General features: G+C 51.6%; 1 protein-coding gene and 1 long non-coding RNA gene across 4 annotated transcripts in view; both read left to right on the top strand.

Annotated features, from left to right (window-relative positions):
* B4GALT4 (beta-1,4-galactosyltransferase 4) overlaps positions 1-19,107 on the top strand; it is a 68,123-nt gene that overhangs the window by 9,054 nt on the left and 39,962 nt on the right. For all 3 annotated transcript variants that reach the window (XM_069946355.1, XM_069946354.1, XM_069946353.1), the window contains exons 2-6: positions 3,978-4,193; positions 8,646-9,088; positions 15,291-15,523; positions 15,658-15,845; positions 18,081-18,203. In XM_069946355.1, coding sequence (XP_069802456.1) covers positions 8,824-9,088; positions 15,291-15,523; positions 15,658-15,845; positions 18,081-18,203 — 809 coding nt within the window. In that variant the 5' untranslated portion in view covers positions 3,978-4,193; positions 8,646-8,823. The remainder of the gene's footprint in view (positions 1-3,977; positions 4,194-8,645; positions 9,089-15,290; positions 15,524-15,657; positions 15,846-18,080; positions 18,204-19,107) is intronic.
* The window catches only part of LOC138768201 (uncharacterized), an 860,246-nt gene continuing 842,179 nt past the window's right edge, over positions 1,041-19,107 (top strand). The window contains exons 1-2 of the long non-coding RNA XR_011358944.1: positions 1,041-1,164; positions 2,366-2,465. This is a non-coding gene — a long non-coding RNA (uncharacterized lncRNA). The remainder of the gene's footprint in view (positions 1,165-2,365; positions 2,466-19,107) is intronic.

Below are 19,107 nucleotides of genomic sequence, written 5' to 3'. Positions count from 1 at the left end.
GTGATATGGGGGGATGTGTAGATGTGATATGGGGGGATGTGTAGATGTATATGGGGGGATGTGATATGGGGGGATGTGTAGATGTGTTATGGGGGATGTGTAGATGTGATATGGGGGGATGTGTAGATGTATATGGGGGGATGTGTAGATGTATATGGGGGGATGTGTAGATGTATATGGGGGGATGTGATATGGGGGGGGATGTGTAGATGTATATGGGGGGGATGTGTAGATGTGTTATGGGGGATGTGTAGATGTATATGGGGGGATGTGTAGATGTGATATGGGGGGATGTGTAGATGTGATATGGGGAGATGTGTAGATGTATATGGGGGGATGTGTAGATGTGATATGGGGGGGATGTGTAGATGTGTTGGGGGGGATGTGTATATGTGATATGGGGGGATGTGATATGGGGGGATGTGTACATGTGATATGGAGGGATGTGATATGGGGGGATGTGTAGATGTATATGGGGGGATGTGATCGGGGGGGGATGTGTAGATGTATATGGGGGGGATGTGTAGAGGTGATATGGGGGGATGTGTAGATGTGATATGGGGGGGATGTGTAGATGTATATGGGGGGATGTGATATGGGGGGGGATGTGTAGATGTATATGGGGGGATGTGATATGGGGGGGATGTGTAGATGTGATATGGGGGGATGTGTAGATGTGGTATGGGGGGGATGTGTAGATGTATATGGGGGATGTGTCGATGTGATATGGGGGGATGTGTAGATGTATATGGGGGGATGTGTAGATGTATATGGGGGGATGTGTAGATGTATATGGGGGCAGTGGCGTAGCCACCGTGGTCACGGGGGTCGCCGCCGCGACCGGGCCCGCCACAAGGGGGGCCCGCGGGGCCCCCCGATCAATCACTCTTGTGACCGCAAGCATTGTTTTGCTTGCGGTCACAAGAGCCTGGCTCCGTCTTCCCCCAGCTGCTGCGCGGCTGCCGGGGGTGTCGCGTCTTACCCCCGGCAGCGCGCGCATCCCAGAACTCCCTGCGCGCCTTGGGCCCTGACTTCCGGTTCCGGCGCGCAGGGAGTTCTGGGATGCGCGCGCTGCCGGGGATAAGACGCGACACCCCCGGCAGCCGCGCAGCAGTCGGGGACAGACCAGGAGGAGTGAGAATCAACGTGGGAGCGCGATGTCAGGTGAGTTAAGTTTTGTTTTTTTTATCAGCCTGTACGGGTGGGGGGAAAGGAGGGGGCCATCTAAGGGTGGGGGGAAGAGGGGGGCATCTATGAGGGTGGGGGGAAAGGAGGGGGGCATCTATGAGGGTGGGGGAAAGAGGAGCCATCTATGAGGGTGGGGGGAAAGGAGGGGGCCATCTATGAGGGTGGGGGGGAAAGGAGGGGCCATCTAATGAGGGTGGGGGGAAAGGAGGGGGGCATCTATGAGGGTGGGGGGAAAGGAGGGGCCATCTATGAGGGTGGGGGGAAAGGAGGGGGCCATCTATGAGGGTGGGGGGAAAGGAGGGGGCCATCTATGAGGGTGGGGGGAAAGAGGGGGCCATCTATGAGGGTGGGGGGAAAGAGGGGGCCATCTATGAGGGTGGGGGAAAGAGGGGGCCATCTATGAGGGTGGGGGGGAAGGAGGGGGGCATCTATGAGGGTGGGGGGGAAGGAGGGGGGCATCTATGAGGGTGGGGGAGAAGGAGGGGGGCATCTATGAGGGTGGGGGGAAGAGGGGGCCATTTATGAGGGTGGGGGGAAAGAGGGGGGGCCATCTATGAGGGTGGGGGGAAGGAGGGGGCCATCTATGAGGGTGGGGGGTAGGAGGGGGCCATCTATGAGGGTGGGGGGAAGGAGGGGGCCATCTATGAGGGTGGGGGGAAGGAGGGGCCATCTATGAGGGTGGGGGGAAAGAGGGGCCATCTATGAGGGTGGGGGGGGAAGGGGACCATCTATAAGGGAGGGGAGGAAGGGGACCATCTATAAAGGGGGGGGAAAGGGGACCATCTATAAGGGAGGGGGGGGAAGGGGACCATCTATAAGGGAGGGTGGGGGGAGAGGGGGCCATCTATAAGGGAGGGTGGGGGGAGAGGGGACCATCCATAAGGGAGGGTGAGGAGAGAGGGGGCCATCTATAAGGGAGGGGGTATAGGGGGCCATCTATAAGGGAGGGGGTAGAGGGGGCCATCTATAAGGGAGGGGGTAGAGGGGGCCATCTATAAGGGAGGGGGGCAACATAGGGGGAGAGGGAATACACAGAGGGGGGCATATATTATTAGGAGGTCACATAGAGTCAGGGCTACCCACTAAATGAGGGTGTAAAGGGGCCAATACAGATGTGTAGTGTGTAGAGAGATGAGGATGGTGTCAGAGTGTGGAGCCTAATATATCTGTCTGGCAGATTCTGTGGATTCGTGGCTCGGAGAAGTTCTCATAACGGCCCAGGACGGATGGAGAAGATGATGAAAAGGAAAGAACTCCGATCAGAAAAGACGTCTCCTGTAAGTCACCTGATATAACTGCACTGTAATGTATATGGTGTATAGAGCCTGTGTAGAGCTGGGGCCACCTCTATATGACTGGATGAGGTGATTTAGTGTACTGGATTTGGTCAGTAACAATATGGTGGTGATGGTAGTGGTTGTGGTGTGGCGGTAATGTTTCCTCCCTATATACTGGTATTACTGGTAATATTGGTCTCAGTATACAGGATTTGGTCGGTAACAGTATGGCGGTAATAGGTAATATCTGTCTTGGTGTGTGTGTGTGTGTATATATATATATATATATATATATATACATACAGTGGTACCTTGGTTTTAAGAGTAAACTTCGTTTAAGAGCGTTTTGGTTTAAGAGCTCACAGTTTTTTCAAAAATTGTGACTTGGTTTAAGAGCATTGCTTTGGTTTAAGAACTTCCTGTATCGGGTGGGAGCGCGAGTGGAGAAGGGGCATGGCCTGCATAGCGGGGTCTACAGCACTGTACTCTAAACACCTTCCAAATCATAGCAGATCCCCTTCAGGCTGGGGCTTACATCAGGGGACAGGACTGTGGGGGGGGGGGGTAATCTCTCCATAGCTGTAACCCCTCTCTCCCCGGACAGAGAGTGCTGCATGTATGTACCCACATCTGCCCTGCTCATTCCTTCCTGCTCCCTGCAGTCTCTGTCAGCCCTTGTGTTTTCCCATCCTCTCCATTACTGTACAGTACAGAATAATAAATATATTTGGGGTGCGGAACCAATTGTCTGCATTTACATGATTTCTTATAGGAAAATTTGCTTTGGTTTAAGAGTGGATTTGGATTACAAGCACGGTCCTGGAACGAATTATGCTCATAATCCAAGGCACCACTGTGTGTGTATATATATATATATATATATACACAAACACACACAACAATAGCATCACTTGGTCGTGAAAGGAGGGGGGGGGGGCCCAAGTTGGCCTCTCGCACCAGGGCCCAGGAGACATTAGCTACGCCCCTGTATGGGGGGATGTGTAGATGTGATATGGGGGGGATGTGTAGATGTGTTATGGGGGGGGATGTGTGGATACTTCTCTTCCTTATGATGTAAATTGTATCAACCAGTTTGGATACATTGTATCTCTCTGTATATTACTCTGTGTAGTACATTGTATCTATCTTTTACTCTGTTATCTTTGTGCTGTTGTCTCTGGTATGTTTCCACCTTCCTCTTGCTGTATTACCTGTTCTGTATACAGTCTGGGTGCAGGTTAGTGTATATACTCAGTATTGGGGTCCCCCCCCCGGCCATTGTACATGTCTGGTGAAGCAGTGAGTCCGTGGGAGCCGTCATCCTGCGGAGCTGATGTCCAGGCAGCCTGCCACATGGCACACAGCAGCGGCATTGTGAGGTGGGGGGGGGGGGGAGTGGTGGAGGAGCCGGAGGAGGAGGAGGAGGAGGGGGGTGGCGAAGGAGGAGGAGGGGGGGGCCACTCATACTCCCAACTCAAGAGACTTTTTTTTTTCCTCCTTGTGTCTCCTCAGCTGCTCAGGGATGTAGAACAGTTACTCTTGATCAGGACGGTCAGGAAAGAGGCCTGTGTTTCACCAGGAGCAGCGCCCCCCTCGGGTCACCAGGAGCAGCGCCCCCCCTCGGGTCACCAGGAGCAGCGCCCCCCTCGGGTCACCAGGAGCAGCGCCCCCCATCCCTGTATCCCAGGAAGGATGAGACTTTGAGGACGTGATGACAGGACGTTGCCGGTGAGGAATGCACGGCTCTATCATCTGTTACATCCAGTATTGTGTAACTTTATACTGGGGTTTATGTCGCTTTAGACTCTCTTTATACATTTTGTATCTCTGTCCTATAGTTTATATATTATCCATCCTATCCCGATAACAAGAGAGGGGTGTATAGCAGCACCCGGGGTCTCGTCTATAGCAGCTCCTGCACCCGGGGTCTCGTCTATAGCAGCTCCAGCACCCGGGGTCTCGTCTATAGCAGCTCCAGGACCCGGGGTCTTGTATATAGCAGCTCCAGGACCCGGGGTCTAGTCTATAGCGGCTCCAGGACCCAGGGTCTCGTCTATAGCAGCTCCAGCACCCAGGGTCGTCTGGGTCTTGTCTATAGCAGCTCCAGCACCCGGGGTTTCGTCTATAGCAGCTCCAGCACCCGGGGTTTCGTCTATAGCAGCTCCAGGACCCGGGTCGTTGGGGTCTCGTCTATAGCCGCTCCAGGACCCGGGGTCGTTGGGGTCTCGTCTATAGCAGCTCCAGGACCCGGGGTCTTGTCTATAGCAGCTCCAGGACCCGGGGTCTCGTCTATAGCAGCTCCAGGACCCGGGGTCGTTGGGGTCTCGTCTATAGCAGCTCCAGCACCCGGGGTCGTCTGGGTCTCGTCTATAGCAGCTCCAGGACCCGGGGTCTCGTCTATAGCAGCTCCAGGACCCGGGGTCTCGTCTATAGCAGCTCCAGGACCCGGGGTCGCTGGGGTCTCGTCTATAGCAGCTCCAGGACCTGGGGTCTCGTCTATAGCAGCTCCAGCACCCGGGTCGTCGGGGTCTTGTCCCTATAGACCAGTTTTGTCCCTATAGACCAGTGTTCCCCAGCCTGTATACAGCCCGGTGTCACCTCTGAAGGACTCTGTATACAGCCCGGTGTCACATCTGGAGGTCTCTGCATACATACAGTCCTGTGTCATCCCCAGAGGACTCTGTATACAGTCCGGTGTCACCCCTGGAGGACTCTGTATACAGTCCGGTGTCACCCCTGGAGGACTCTGTATACAGTCCGGTGTCACCCCTGGAGGACTCTGTATACAGTCCGGTGTCACCCCTGGAGGACTCTGTATACAGTCCGGTGTCACCCCTGGAGGGCTCTGTATACAGTCCGGTGTCACCGCTTGAGGACTCTGTATACAGCCCGGTGTCACCCCCGGAGGACTCTGTATACAGCCCGGTGTCACCCCCAGAGATCTCTGCATACAGCCCGGTGTCACCCCCGGAGGTCTCTGCATACAGCCCGGTGTCACCCCCGGAGGTCTCTGCATACAGCCCGGTCTCACCCCCGGCGGTCTCTGCATACAGCCCGGTGTCACCCCCAGTGATCTCTGCATACAGCCCGGTGTCACCCCCGGAGGTCTCTGCATACAGCCCGGTGTCACCCCCGGAGGTCTCTGCATACAGCCCGGTGTCACCCCCGGAGGTCTCTGCATACAGCCCGGTGTCACCCCCTGAGATCTCTGCATACTGCCCGGTGTCACCCCAGAGGTCTCTGTATACAGCCTGGTGTCACCCCCAGAGGTCTCTGCATACAGTCCTGGGTGACAGCTGTGCAGGCACTATTCCTCGTATGTAGGGTTCTTGTGTAAGGGTTACATCCCCCTGCGTACACGCTATGATACTGGTCACATGAGCTGACAGTCTAGTCTGCAGGTCCCTGGTAAATCCTCAGCTTAGTGTAAGGTTGCACAGCTGTGCGCGCTGAGCTCTGCATACACAGGAGGAGGGCTCTGTGTATACATAAAGGACCTTGTTAGGAGATGTCCCTGAGGCTACAGAGCGGAGGACGCCACAGCTGCAGTCTGCACCAATGTGTCAGTCCAGGGAAACTTTTCATCCTGATAGTTTTCAACTTTTATTCAGGGACATGGACGCCCCTCTCCTCCCCCAGTAGTCATGTGGATGTGTATATACTGCGTGTGCATGATATAGATATATATATATGCAGGTCTGAGGCTCAGGATAGGCTTCACACCGTGCTCCGGGCAGCAGCATGAGGCACTGGCGCTCTGTGAATCCCTGAGGGGAGATGGCGCCGTGTATATGTGCAATGGGTGGGTCTGCACTTTCGCCATTGGCCACTTTTGAGAAGAGACTTGGCAGAGTAACGCGCCCCTGAGGCCATAAGTGAAGCAGTTTCCATGCTGAACGTCATGTTATACACTCAGCCTTCCCAGCATTGCTCACATAGGTTTATATGTTTTTGCCACGGGGTAGCACCCAATGTCAGGGGGCAGCGTCCAGGGCGAGCCCCTGCTCAGGGGGGCAGCGTCCAGGGTCATCCCCTGCTCAGGGGGCAGCGCCCAGGGTCATCCCCTGCTCAGGGGGCAGCGTCCAGGGTCATCCCCTGCTCAGGGGGCAGCGTCCAGGGTCATCCCCTGCTCAGGGGGCAGCGTCCAGGGTCATCCCCTGCTCAGGGGGCAGCGTCCAGGGTCATCCCCTGCTCAGGGGGCAGCGTCCAGGGTCATCCCCTGCTCAGGGGGCAGCGTCCAGGGTCATCCCCTGCTCAGGGGGCAGCGTCCAGGGTCATCCCCTGCTCAGGGGGCAGCGTCCAGGGTCATCCCCTGCTCAGGGGGCAGCGTCCAGGGTCATCCCCTGCTCAGGGGGCAGCGTCCAGGGTCATCCCCTGCTCAGGGGGCAGCGTCCAGGGTCATCCCCTGCTCAGGGGGCAGCGTCCAGGGTCATCCCCTGCTCAGGGGGCAGCGCCCAGGGTCATCCCCTGCTCAGGGGGGCAGCGTCCAGGGTCATCCCCTGCTCAGGGGGCAGCGTCCAGGGTCATCCCCTGCTCAGGGGGCAGCGTCCAGGGTCATCCCCTGCTCAGGGGGCAGCGTCCAGGGTCATCCCCTGCTCAGGGGGCAGCGTCCAGGGTCATCCCCTGCTCAGGGGGCAGCGTCCAGGGTCATCCCCTGCTCAGGGGGCAGCGTCCAGGGTCATCCCCTGCTCAGGGGGCAGCGCCCAGGGTCATCCCCTGCTCAGGGGGGCAGCGTCCAGGGTCATCCCCTGCTCAGGGGGCAGCGCCCAGGGCGGGAAGAATCCAGCATCCAGTACAACGCCTCTGCGCCTTGTGGATTATAGGGACGTATCAGCAGGTCACATGCTTCTCACCCGCTGATGGCTTCCCTATAAAGTGCCGCCTTAGTCACAAGTCCATTAGAGTCTATGTGCAGCCACTGCTTGGTGGGTAGTGTCTAGGTGGTCACAGCCTCCATTGCTATGGGGGGGGGGGTTTGATGTGCCAGGTAGTAGTGGTGGATACCCAGTGTTCTGACCACCTTGGGGACGGCCATCATGTGATATGACCATTCCACACCGAGAGGGTTCAGAGAGAGGAGGTTCTGCATCAGCCGTGTAGAGAGAGATCCCTAGTGGTGGATATGACCATTAGAAGTATTGCGCACATGTTTATCTATGTATGTTGTTAGTTTAGTGTATTTTATGTTTGGGGGTCATTGTATGTTTTACTGTTTTGAATGCTTGCTAAATTTAAAGGGGTACTCTGGAGAAAAGAATGTTTTCTAATCAGCTGCTGGCAGAAAGTTATGTAGACTTGTAAGCTGCCGTATGCCCTCCAGGAAGTGGTGTATTCTTTCCAGTCTGAGAAAGTGCTCTCTGCTGCCACTGCGCAGTGGGCTCGGCACTCTGTGTGGGGCGCAGTGGGCTCGGTGCTCTGTGTGGGGCGCAGTGGGCTTGGCGCTCTGTGTGTGGGGGGCAGTGGGCATGGTGCTCTGTGTGGGGTGCAGTGGGCATGGTGCTCTGTGTGGGGTGCAGTGGGCTCGGTGCTCTGTGTGGGGTGCAGTGGAAGCTCATTGCCCTGTGTGGGGCGCAGTGGGGGCTCATCGCCCTGTGTGGGGCGCAGTGGGGGCTCATCGCCCTGTGTGGGGCGCAGTGAGGGCTCATCGCTCTGTGTGGGGCGCAGTGGGGGCTCATTGCTCTGTGTCGGGGCGCAGTGGGCTCGGCGCTCTGTGTGGGGCGCAGTGGGCTCTCAGCGCTCTGTCAAAAGTTTGGTTTTTCTGTGAGGTCCAGGGCTTTCGGGCTTGCTAGTTGTTGTCTCTACTTCATGGTGATGTGCTGGTCCCACCACTACTGTAGTCGTGTAATATTGGTCAGTTCTGGTTACTATGCTGATGTATAGATGCTGGGTGAGACCATCGTATCTCTGCCGGGACCCCTCTACTGCTACAGCCTGCCATAGCCAGAGTGCCTCTCTGATCAGGATCAGCGTATGGATCACTCTAGTATTACACTGATCCCTATGAGTGATCAGGCAGTGGCCCCCTGTACATAGTGGATCTGGGTTTGGCTCTGTGCATATCGTTCTGGGTAGTCTCGGGTTATACTGTTGTGTGGGGCCAGTATTGATGTCGCCTCCCAGGCGGGGGTCATCACCCAACAGATAGGACATCATAAACCATTCTTCTGTCTATCTCTGCAGGTCGGACTCTGGGGATGATGGCTGTGAGATGGGAATGGCTCCGGTTGACCTGTCGTGAGATGGACTCTCTACGGGAGAGGTGGATGAGGTGACCTGGAGGAGTTGCTGCTGATCTCCAGTCTGTATTTACGTCCTACGTGTTGAGAGCTGAGCAGTCGTCCCTCTGTAGCAGTCGGCCATGGGGGTGGCCAGCACCGTCGGGAACCTCTTCTGTAAGCTGCGGCTGCTGCTCTTCATCGCCGTGTGCCTGATGATCGTTGGCTGGGCCAGCTTCTATGTAAGGGACGGCACCCGCTACACCCCCAAAAACAGAACCCCCATGGACAACTTCTGGAAGTGTCTCCCCTCACAGAAGAAACCAGAGGACAATAGATTGCCGCCTGTGGGGGAAGAGAACACGCATGATGACCTGAAGATGTGCCCGGTGCTGTCCCCGCATCTCAGTGAGTATATTGGGGCCACACAGGGCTTATTACAGCCACCACAGAACTAGACTTGCCATTTTGACCCCTTTAAAAGTGACAGCCAAAATGGCCACCGATATAGCAAGCTACATTTGTATTACTAGGCCAATCATGTCATTCGGTGTCCATGACCTGGCCGGGGTCACCAGATTGACAGGCACCCTATAGCTCCCAGTCCCTACTGTCCAAACCTACTACTCCCAGCATGCCCTGAACTCAAAGCGACTCTGTACCCACAATCTGACCCCCCAACCACTTGTACCGTCAGCTGCTTTTAATCCAAGATCTGTCCTGGGGTCCGTTCGGCAGGTGATGCAGTTATTGTCCTAAAAAAACAACTTTTAAACTTGCAGCCCTGTGTCAAATTGGAGTGGCCTAGAGTGTCTGTGCCCTAACCTTGCACCGCCTCTCCGTCCCTCCTCCCCACTTTCTTCACTATTAGGAAAGGCCCTGACATAATTTCTCCTATTCTTCACTTGTCTGAACCTTGCACCGGTGCCTTAACGATCACATGTGAATAGGAGAAAATACCGCCCAGGGCATTCCTAATGATGAAGAGGGTAAGGAGGAGGGACGGAGAGGTGGTGCAAGCCTAATGCACAGACACTCTGGGCCATGCCAGTTTGACACAGGGCTGCAAGTTTAAAAGTTGTTTTTTAGGACAATAACTGCATCACCTGCCGAACGGACCCCAGGACAGATCTTGGATTAAAAGCAGCTATCTGACGGTACAAGTGGTTTGGGAGGGTCAGATTGTGGGTACAGAGTCACTTTAAATCTTTATTACACCAGGTTTTGGTATAGTCTCGCTTTATACCTCATTATAGAAATAAAAAAAATATATATATAATTCTCAGGTGAGTGATTCTACCAGTTCTTAGTGTAGTCAGAATCCCCATTCTTATGTGTACAGTGGTCTGTCCCTTAGCTGCAGGATTGTGGAACAAACCACTATGTACAGATCTTAGGGGAGTCTGACTACATTGAAAAACACATGAAGTCAGATACTGTAGATATTATATTTTTGATATGTGACACAAGCCAATAAACACACACACAGTAAGTTATAGGTGGCTGTGTATGATTGACAGAGGAGTGTAAAAACTACACTTAAAGGGGTCAGCAAGGATACCAAAAACTTTTTTCCCCCCAGAAACAGCACCGCTTTGTGGTATTGCAGCTCAGTTCCCTTGAAGTGGATGGAGCCGCGCTGTAATATCGCATACAACCCAAGGACGGGTGTGGTGCTGTTTTCTGAATCCTGGACATCCCCTATAAAGAGATTGTGACCTCCCTGTAGCAGGCACAGCGCCACATCTGTAGTTGTGGTTGGGCCTGGTACTGCGGCTTATTGCCATTCTTATAAATGGCTGTAATCTGCATTACCAGGCACAGAAAACCCCATGATGATGTCAGAGGGGCCTCTATCTCCTGCAGCATGGCATGAAAGAGTTAAGAATCTCCCATGGCTCCATGCGGGCTGAGGCGAGCCTGTCCAGATGTCTTATATGACATGTAATTAGGCTGCCCGTCCCCGCCCCTCCGGGGCCGCAGGTCATCTGTCACTCTTCACACATACTGATCTCCATTATCAGGATAGCCTACACTAAATCAATAGCGGATGGCGGGATTGATGGCGTCTGATAGGCAGGCACAGACCCAGAGATAAGAGGTGGCACATAATGGGCACACAGGGAATTCACTACAAGAAGTCTATCTATATGTAGGAGATGTGGGCGACAACCAATATGGCCACTTGTGCTATATTATGTATAGTGTAGTTTATACTGTGTGTAGTATAGTTTATACCGTGTGTAGTATAGTTCATACTGTGTATAGTGTAGTTTAGTTTATACTGTGTATAGTATAGTATATACTGTGTGTTGGGTATAGTGTTATGTATAGTGTAGTTTATACCAGGGCTGTGAAGTCGGAGTCGAAACTAGTTTTGGCTGGAATCTGAGTTGGAAGAAATGTACCGACTCCCAACTCCAGCTAAAAAAAAAATAAATCTTGTAAAATTCATATCAAAATTCAATTCTAAATTATTCTAAGTTTTCCTCATCAATATATATTATGAGCAGCATTCTAATAGGACACTGGCCCTATTAGATAAGGGTGGTCGGGGAATATATCAGTAATAGGACACTGGCCCTATTACATAAGGGTGGTCGGGGAATATATCAGTAATAGGACACTGGCCCTATTACATAAGGGTGGTCGGGGGATATATCGGTAATAGGACACTGGCCCTATTAAATAAGGGTGGTCGGGGAATATATCAGTAATAGGACACTGGCCCTATTACATAAGGGTGGTCGGGGAATATATCAGTAATAGGACACTGGCCCTATTAGATAAGGGTGGTCGGGGAATATATCAGTAATAGGACACTGGCCCTATTACATAAGGGTGGTCGGGGAATATATCAATAATAGGACACTGGCCCTATTACATAAGGGTGGTCGGGGAATATATCAGTAATAGGACACTGGCCCTATTACATAAGGGTGGTCGGGGAATATATCAGTAATAGGACACTGGCTCTATTACATAAGGGTGGTCGGGGAATATATCAGTAATAGGACACTGGCCCTATTACATAAGGGTGGTCGGGGGATATATCAGTAATAGGACACTGGCCCTATTACATAAGGGGGGTCGGGGAATATATCAGTAATAGGACACTGATTACATAAGGGTGGTCGGGGGATATATCAGTAATAGGACACTGGCCCTATTACATAAGGGTGGTCGGGGAAAAGTTGTCGGTCACTATTTGTAAGAGTCCAAAGAGTCGGTCACTATTTATAAGAGTCCATTGTGTGGGGGGAGATCTGTGCTGGTCTCTTCCTGGATGCTGGATGACTGTATATAAGCAGCAGTGTAATATGGAGATATCCTGTGTAATATAGAGGAGGAGGAGAAGACATAAGTAGTGCAGGAGTAACCTCTGTCCTCAATGTGGTGGTTTTCTTCAGTGTTGTATGGCTGCAGCAGGCTGCATGTTTGTGTGTATGTATATGCTATGGCTGCAGCAGGCTGTGTGTGTATTATGGCTGCAGCAGGGTGTGTATTATGGCTGCAGCAGGCTGTGTGTGTATTATGGCTGCAGCAGGGTGTGTATTATGGCTGCAGCAGGCTGTGTGTGTGTATATATGCTATGGCTGCAGCAGGCTGTGTGTGTGTGTGTGTGTGCGTGCGCGCTATGGCTGCAGCAGGCTGTTTGTGTGCTATGATTGCCCCCACAGTGACTCCCAACACCCACAGTGACCCCTCTATATCACTATGGCTGACCTCTATATAACAGGTATCTGGCAGTGTTAGCAGTGTTCCTGTGTGTCTGGTGAATATTTAGTTAGAAACATAGAAGATGTCAGCAGGAAAAGATCACCTGCTCCATCTAGTCTGGTTGTGAGTAGTTCAGGACATGGAGGCTGGAGACTGGCTGCATCCACTGCACACACAGGAGAAGCTGCTGTATACAGGGCCGGCCTTAGGGTAGATGGCGCCCTGTGCGAAACTTTCTTTCGGCGCCCCCCCCCCCCCCCCCCCCCCCCCCCATGATACCCCATAAGTGCCAGACAACCCCCACAATCAAACCACAAATGTGGTGGGAGGCTGAAGGATTTAGATATGATAGACTAAATCCTACTACAATGAGCGCCACCTCTAAAGCCAAGCCGTCTAAACCACCCGACCCCTCTAAACCACCCGACAGGTGCCTCTGCGCCCTCCGTGGCTTTCCTGATTGGCGCTCCTGCACACAATTGTACACAGGGGCTTAGCTAGTTGTTCAGTCTAGGGACGGGCGAGCGAGTCTGAGTGGGCCCCCAACCGATTATGTTACCCATAGGGAACATAAGCAGGTTACCATGCCTATCTATCTAGTTGGGTGACCTCCATTATACTGAGTACAAGATGCTGGAAAGCTGGGTGACCTCCATTATACCGACTACTATACAAGATTTTGGGAAAGCTGGGTGACCTCCATATACTGACTACTATACAAGATGCTGGGAAAGCTGGGTGACCTCCATATACTGACTACTATACAAGATGCTGGAAAGCTGGGTGACCTCCATTATACCGACTACTGTACAAGATGCTGGGAAAGCTGGGTGACCTCCATATACTGACTACTATACAAGATGCTGGAAAGCTGGGTGACCTCCATATACTGAATACTATACAAGATGCTGGGAAAGCTGGGTGACCTCCATATACTGACTACTATACAAGATGCTGGAAAGCTGGGTGACCTCCATATACTGAATACTATACAAGATGCTGGAAAGCTTGGTGACCTCCATTATACCGACTACTATACAAGATGCTGGGAAAGCTGGGTGACCTCCATATACTGACTACTATACAAGATGCTGGAAAGCTGGGTGACCTCCATTATACCGACTACTATACAAGATGCTGGGAAAGCTGGGTGACCTCCATATACTGACTACTATACAAGATGCTGGAAAGCTGGGTGACCTCCATATACTGACTACTATACAAGATGCTGGAAAGCTGAGTGACCTCCATTATACTGACTACTATACAAGATGCTGGAAAGCTGGGTGACCTCCATATATTGACTACTTTACAAGATGCTGGAAAGTTGGGTGATCTCCATATACTGACTACTATACAAGATGCTGGAGAGCTGGATGACCTCCATTACACTGACATACAGGGTGCTGGAAAAACTGGGTGACCTCCATTATACTGACATACAGGATGCTGGAAAAACTGGGTGACCTCCATTATACTGACATACAGGATGCTGGAAAAGCTGGGTGACCTCCATTACACTGACATACAGGATGCTGGAAAAGCTGGGTGACCTCCATTACACTGACATACAGGATGCTGGAAAGCTGGGTGACTGCCATAATACTGACTACTGATAAATCATTGCCAATCACAAATACCATATAATTTTATTAGCCCAGGCCCCAGGAAAGACTCCTTCCAGCGAGCAGCATATGGGAGTAGTATCAGTGCAGAGTACAGGCTGCTGCTGGCTCTGGTTCATAGCATGGACATTGGTCTGTCCTAGCACACTGAGGGATGGGGCTGCTGCTATGTCCCTAGGCTATTCTCACTTTAGGCCCACTCCCTCCTTTATCTCCCTCTCCTAACCTGATGCTTCTCAGCAGGGTAATGAAGGCTCTCTGTGCACTCAGTGTCGCACTCGCGGCCAGCGCCTGGGGGCGGGGCTTGTCGGCAGGGGGCGGAGCTTACCGGGACATACTGGGAACAGTAATTTACCGGGTCCCCAGTAAGCTGGTGGGCGGGAGCGCGTCCCTACTGGCTGCACATCTAACTGAGACATAGGAATCTCTAAGCTAGATGTGCTGAGTGCCTGCAGGAGAGCCCCAAAGCAACCAGCATGGGAGGAGGGGAGGCGGCCAGCTAGAGGGGGCACTCCGGCAGACACACAGCACATGTAACTTAGAGATTCCCATGTCTAACTTATATGTGCAGCTCTCTGTCTGCCAGAGCGCCCCCTAGCTGGCCAGGAGTGATGCGCCCTGTGCAATTGCACAGGTCGCACACCCCAAAGGCCGGCCCTGGCTGTATATACAGTATATATTCCCTCAGAAGTCGCCCCAGGATCATGTAGGACATTAGGGAGAAGCTGCTGTATATACAGTATATATTCCCTCAGAAGTCGCCCCAGGATCATGTAGGACATTAGGGAGAAGCTGCTGAGCCGGTGTGATAACTCTGCTGGTATATGACCGGACATTTATCAAGGAGCAGGAGTCCGAGTCGGTCCTGATAAAATTCAGGAGCTGCGACGTACCGACTCCACAGCCCTGGTTTATACTGTGTGTTTATACTGTGTATAGTGTAGTTTATACTGTGTGTAGTGTAGTTTATACTGTGTGTAGTGTAGTTTATACTGTGTGTAGTGTAGTTTATACTGTGTATAGTGTAGTTTATACTGTGTATAGTGTAGTTTATACTGTGTATAGTGTAGTTTATACTGTGTATAGTGTAGTTTATACTGTGTATAGTGTAGTTTATACTGTGTATAGTGTAGTTTATACTGTGTATAGTGTAGTTTATACTGTGTATAGTGTAGTTTATACTGTGTGTAGTGTAGTTTATACTGTGTATAGTGTAGTTTATACTGTGTGTTATGTATATTATACATTTTCTTCCTCTATCACAGAGGGGGTCGTGCCGCTTACATTTACACCAAACCTGAGCCTGGGGGACGTGGAGAAGAAGTATCCCATGGTGAGCGATGGCCAGTACCGTCCCCAGACCTGCAGGGCGCAGCAGAGAGTGGCCATCCTGATCCCGCATCGGAATCGGGAGAAGCACCTCCTGTACCTGTTGGATAACTTACACCCGTTCCTGCAGCGGCAGCAGCTGAACTACGCCATCTACGTCATCCATCAGGTGCGACTATTCTGCTGACCGTCTAGAACGCCCGCTGTAAGGACAACATGTCCCAGAATCCAAAGCAGAGAATACTGAGAGATTTCAGCTCTGAAGCTGCAGAGCGGAGCTTCATGTCTTTCTGTGTCTTGCAGGCCGGAGACGGGAAGTTTAACCGAGCAAAATTACTGAACGTCGGCTTCCTGGAGGCCTTAAAGGAAGAGAACTGGGACTGCTTTATATTTCACGACGTGGACCTGCTGCCCGAAAACGACTTCAACACTTACCTGTGCGACAGCGAACCCAAGCACCTGGTGGTGGGCCGCAACGTCACCGGCTACAAGTGAGAATTGTACCCCTCCCTCCCCCCCCCCCATGCGACCTTATCGCCTGCCATGTGACTCCACTGGGTTCTGATGATAATAGATAATTATAGAGATGTGCAACAAGGAAGAAAGTCACAGAAAATCACAGAACGTAGAGCAGAGGAGCAGATAAGGGATTAAGGAAACAGTCAGCAATGCCTTAAGGGGTATTCCCATCTTGCAATGTTATCACCCTGTCTACAGGATCTGAGCATGGGGGATCCAAGCACAGGCTCCTCCCTGATCCCATAAAGAATAAATAGAGCAGCTGGTCACACAGGCTCCTCCCTGCTCCCATAGAGAATGAATGGAGCAGCACACAGACTCCTCCCTGCTCCCATAGAGAATGAATGGAGCAACACACGGGCTCCTCCCTGCTCCCATAGAGAATGAATGTAGCGACACAGGTTCCTCCCTGCTCCCATAGAGAATGAATGGAGCAGCACACAGACTCCTCCCTGCTCCCATAGAGAATGAATGGAGCAGCACACGGGCTCCCCCCTGCTCCCATAGAGAATGAATGGAGCAGTACACAGGCTCCTCCCTGCTCCCAAAGAGAATGAATGTAGCGACACAGGTTCCTCCCTGCTCCCATAGAGAATGAATGGAGCAGCACACGGGCTCCCCCCTGCTCCCATAGAGAATGAATGGAGCAGTACACAGGCTCCTCCCTGCTCCCATAGAGAATGAATGGAGCAACACACTGGCTCCCCCCTGCTCCCATAGAGAATGAATGGAGCAGTACACAGACTCCTCCCTGCTCCCATAAAGAATGAATGTAGTGACACGGGCTCCTCCCTGCTCCCATAAAGAATGAATGGAGTGACACAGGCTCCTCCCTGCTCCCATAAAGAATGAATAGAGAAGCTGGTTACATAGGCTCCTCCCTGCTCCCATAGAAAATGAATGGAGCGGCTGGTCACATATGCTCCTCCCTGCTCCCATAGAGAACAAATGGAGCAGCTGGTAACTCTGGCTCCTCCCTGCTCCCATAGAGAATGAATGGAGCGGCTGGTCACACAGGCTCCTCCGTGCTCCCATAGAGAATGAATGGAGCGGCTGGTCACACAGGCTCCTCCGTGCTCCCATAGAGAATGAATGGAGCGGCTGGTCACACAGGCTCCTCCCTGCTCCCATCGAGAATGAATGGAGTGGCACACAGGCTCCTCCGTGCTCCCATAGAGAATGAATGGAGCGGCTGGTCACACAGGCTCCTCCGTGCTCCCATAGAGAATGAATGGAGCGGCTGGTCGCACAGGCTCCTCCCTGCTCCCATAGAGAATGAATGGAGCGGCTGGTCTCACAGGCTCCTCCCTGCTCCCATCGAGAATGAATGGAGTGGCACACAGGCTCCTCCGTGCTCCCATAGAGAATGAATGGAGCGGCTGGTCACACAGGCTCCTCCGTGCTCCCATAGAGAATGAATGGAGCGGCTGGTCGCACAGGCTCATCCCTGCTCCCATAGAGAATGAATGGAGCGGCTGGTCGCACAGGCTCATCCCTGCTCCCATAGAGCATGAATGGAGCAGTGGGTCAAATGTGCATCCCGTTGTAATGGGAGACTGGGGTCTCCGTCGTCCGCAATCTGCCATAGAGCTGGAACAGTAGATAGGTCAGGGCAGCCATGGAGACCTAGAGAAGAACTTATGGCAGGGAAGCCAATGTGACCCATAAACCACCAGTGATGGCAGCTACTAATGGCGGCTGTCAGCCACTGGGTATGTAGCCAGCTCGGCCTCTAAGCCTGCTCCATCCTTCCTTTGAGTGGTTTTTTCTGTGTGAAGGGGATAACACCTGCCGGTAATAGTTATCTAAACTAACTCCTGTAACAAACAATGAAGAACAGACACGAATCCTGGAGAGAGACAGTGAGATAACGGAGGTGTGGGCGGCCACATGCATCCAGTGTCCCCAATAGAGGAAGCACAAGATGCTTAAAAGGGAATGTGTCTCCTGGAAATCCTTTATTGCCTTTAGGTTAAAGGGTTTATCCAGGAATAAAAAAACATAGAAAAAACAGCACCACCCCTGTGCTCAGGCTGTGTATGGTATTACAATTCAGCTCCTAACTCTACTAACAGAGCTTGCCTCAGGCAGACAGTACTAGTAGAGTGCCGATTGTTACAGATCATGTAAGAACACTGCACCTATACAGCTTCATTAACAAACTTAATATTCGTCTTTAACAAGAAACATGTCCGTTCTTCCCCCAGGCTGTGGTATAAAGGCTACTTCGGAGGGGTCACGGCTATGACCAGGAAACAGTTTGCAAGAGTAAACGGCTATTCCAACAACTACTGGGGCTGGGGGGGCGAGGATGACGACCTCCATTACAGGTACAGGGTCTCCATACCAAACCCCTGCAAAGGATCTGCTGCTCCACCCACCGCCAAACATGTGACTCATAAATCAGCAAAGGCTCTACAATTTTATACATAGAAGTCTGTGTTATAGTAGTTATATTCCTGTATATAGGAGCAGTATTATAGTAGTTATATTCCTGTATATAGGAGCAGTATTATAGTAGTTATATTCCTGTATATAGGAGCAGTATTATAGTAGTTATATCCCTGTATATAGGAGCTGTATTATAGTAGTTATATCCCTGTATATAGGAGCAGTATTATAGTAGTTATATTCCTGTATATAGGAGCAGTATTATAGTAGTTATATTCCTGTATATAGGAGCAGTATTATAGTAGATATATCCCTGTATATAGGGGCAGTATTATAGTAGGTATATTCCTGTATATAGGAGCAGTATTATAGTAATTATATTCCTGTATATAGGAGCAGTATTATAGTAGGTATATTCTTGTATATAGGAGACAGTATTATAGTAGTTATATTCTTGTATGTGGGGGGCAGTATTATAGTAGTTATATCCCTGTATATAGGAGCAGTATTATAGTAGTTATATTCCTGTATATAGGGGCAGTATTATAGTAGTTATATCCCTGTATATAGGAGCTGTATTATAGTAGTTATATTCCTGTATATAAGGCTCAGTATTATAGTAGTTATATTCCTGTATATAGGGGGCAGTATTATAGTAGTTATATTCCTGTATATAGGAGCAGTATTATAGTAGTTATATTCCTGTATATAGGGAGCAGTATTATAGTAGTTAATCACAGAGGGGGAGAAGTGGATCGCACCGCCCTCGCAATCTCCGGTAACCGGATTCACTGGAGAGAGACCAACGAGGAGTCCCCGATGTGGCCACTGGGCTCAGGGTGC

This window comes from Dendropsophus ebraccatus, chromosome 11, assembly GCF_027789765.1.
Source record: "Dendropsophus ebraccatus isolate aDenEbr1 chromosome 11, aDenEbr1.pat, whole genome shotgun sequence".
NCBI lineage: Eukaryota > Metazoa > Chordata > Amphibia > Anura > Hylidae > Dendropsophus > Dendropsophus ebraccatus.
The sequence above is the reverse complement of the archived record's forward strand: the minus strand, read 5'-3'. Positions and strand labels throughout refer to the sequence as shown.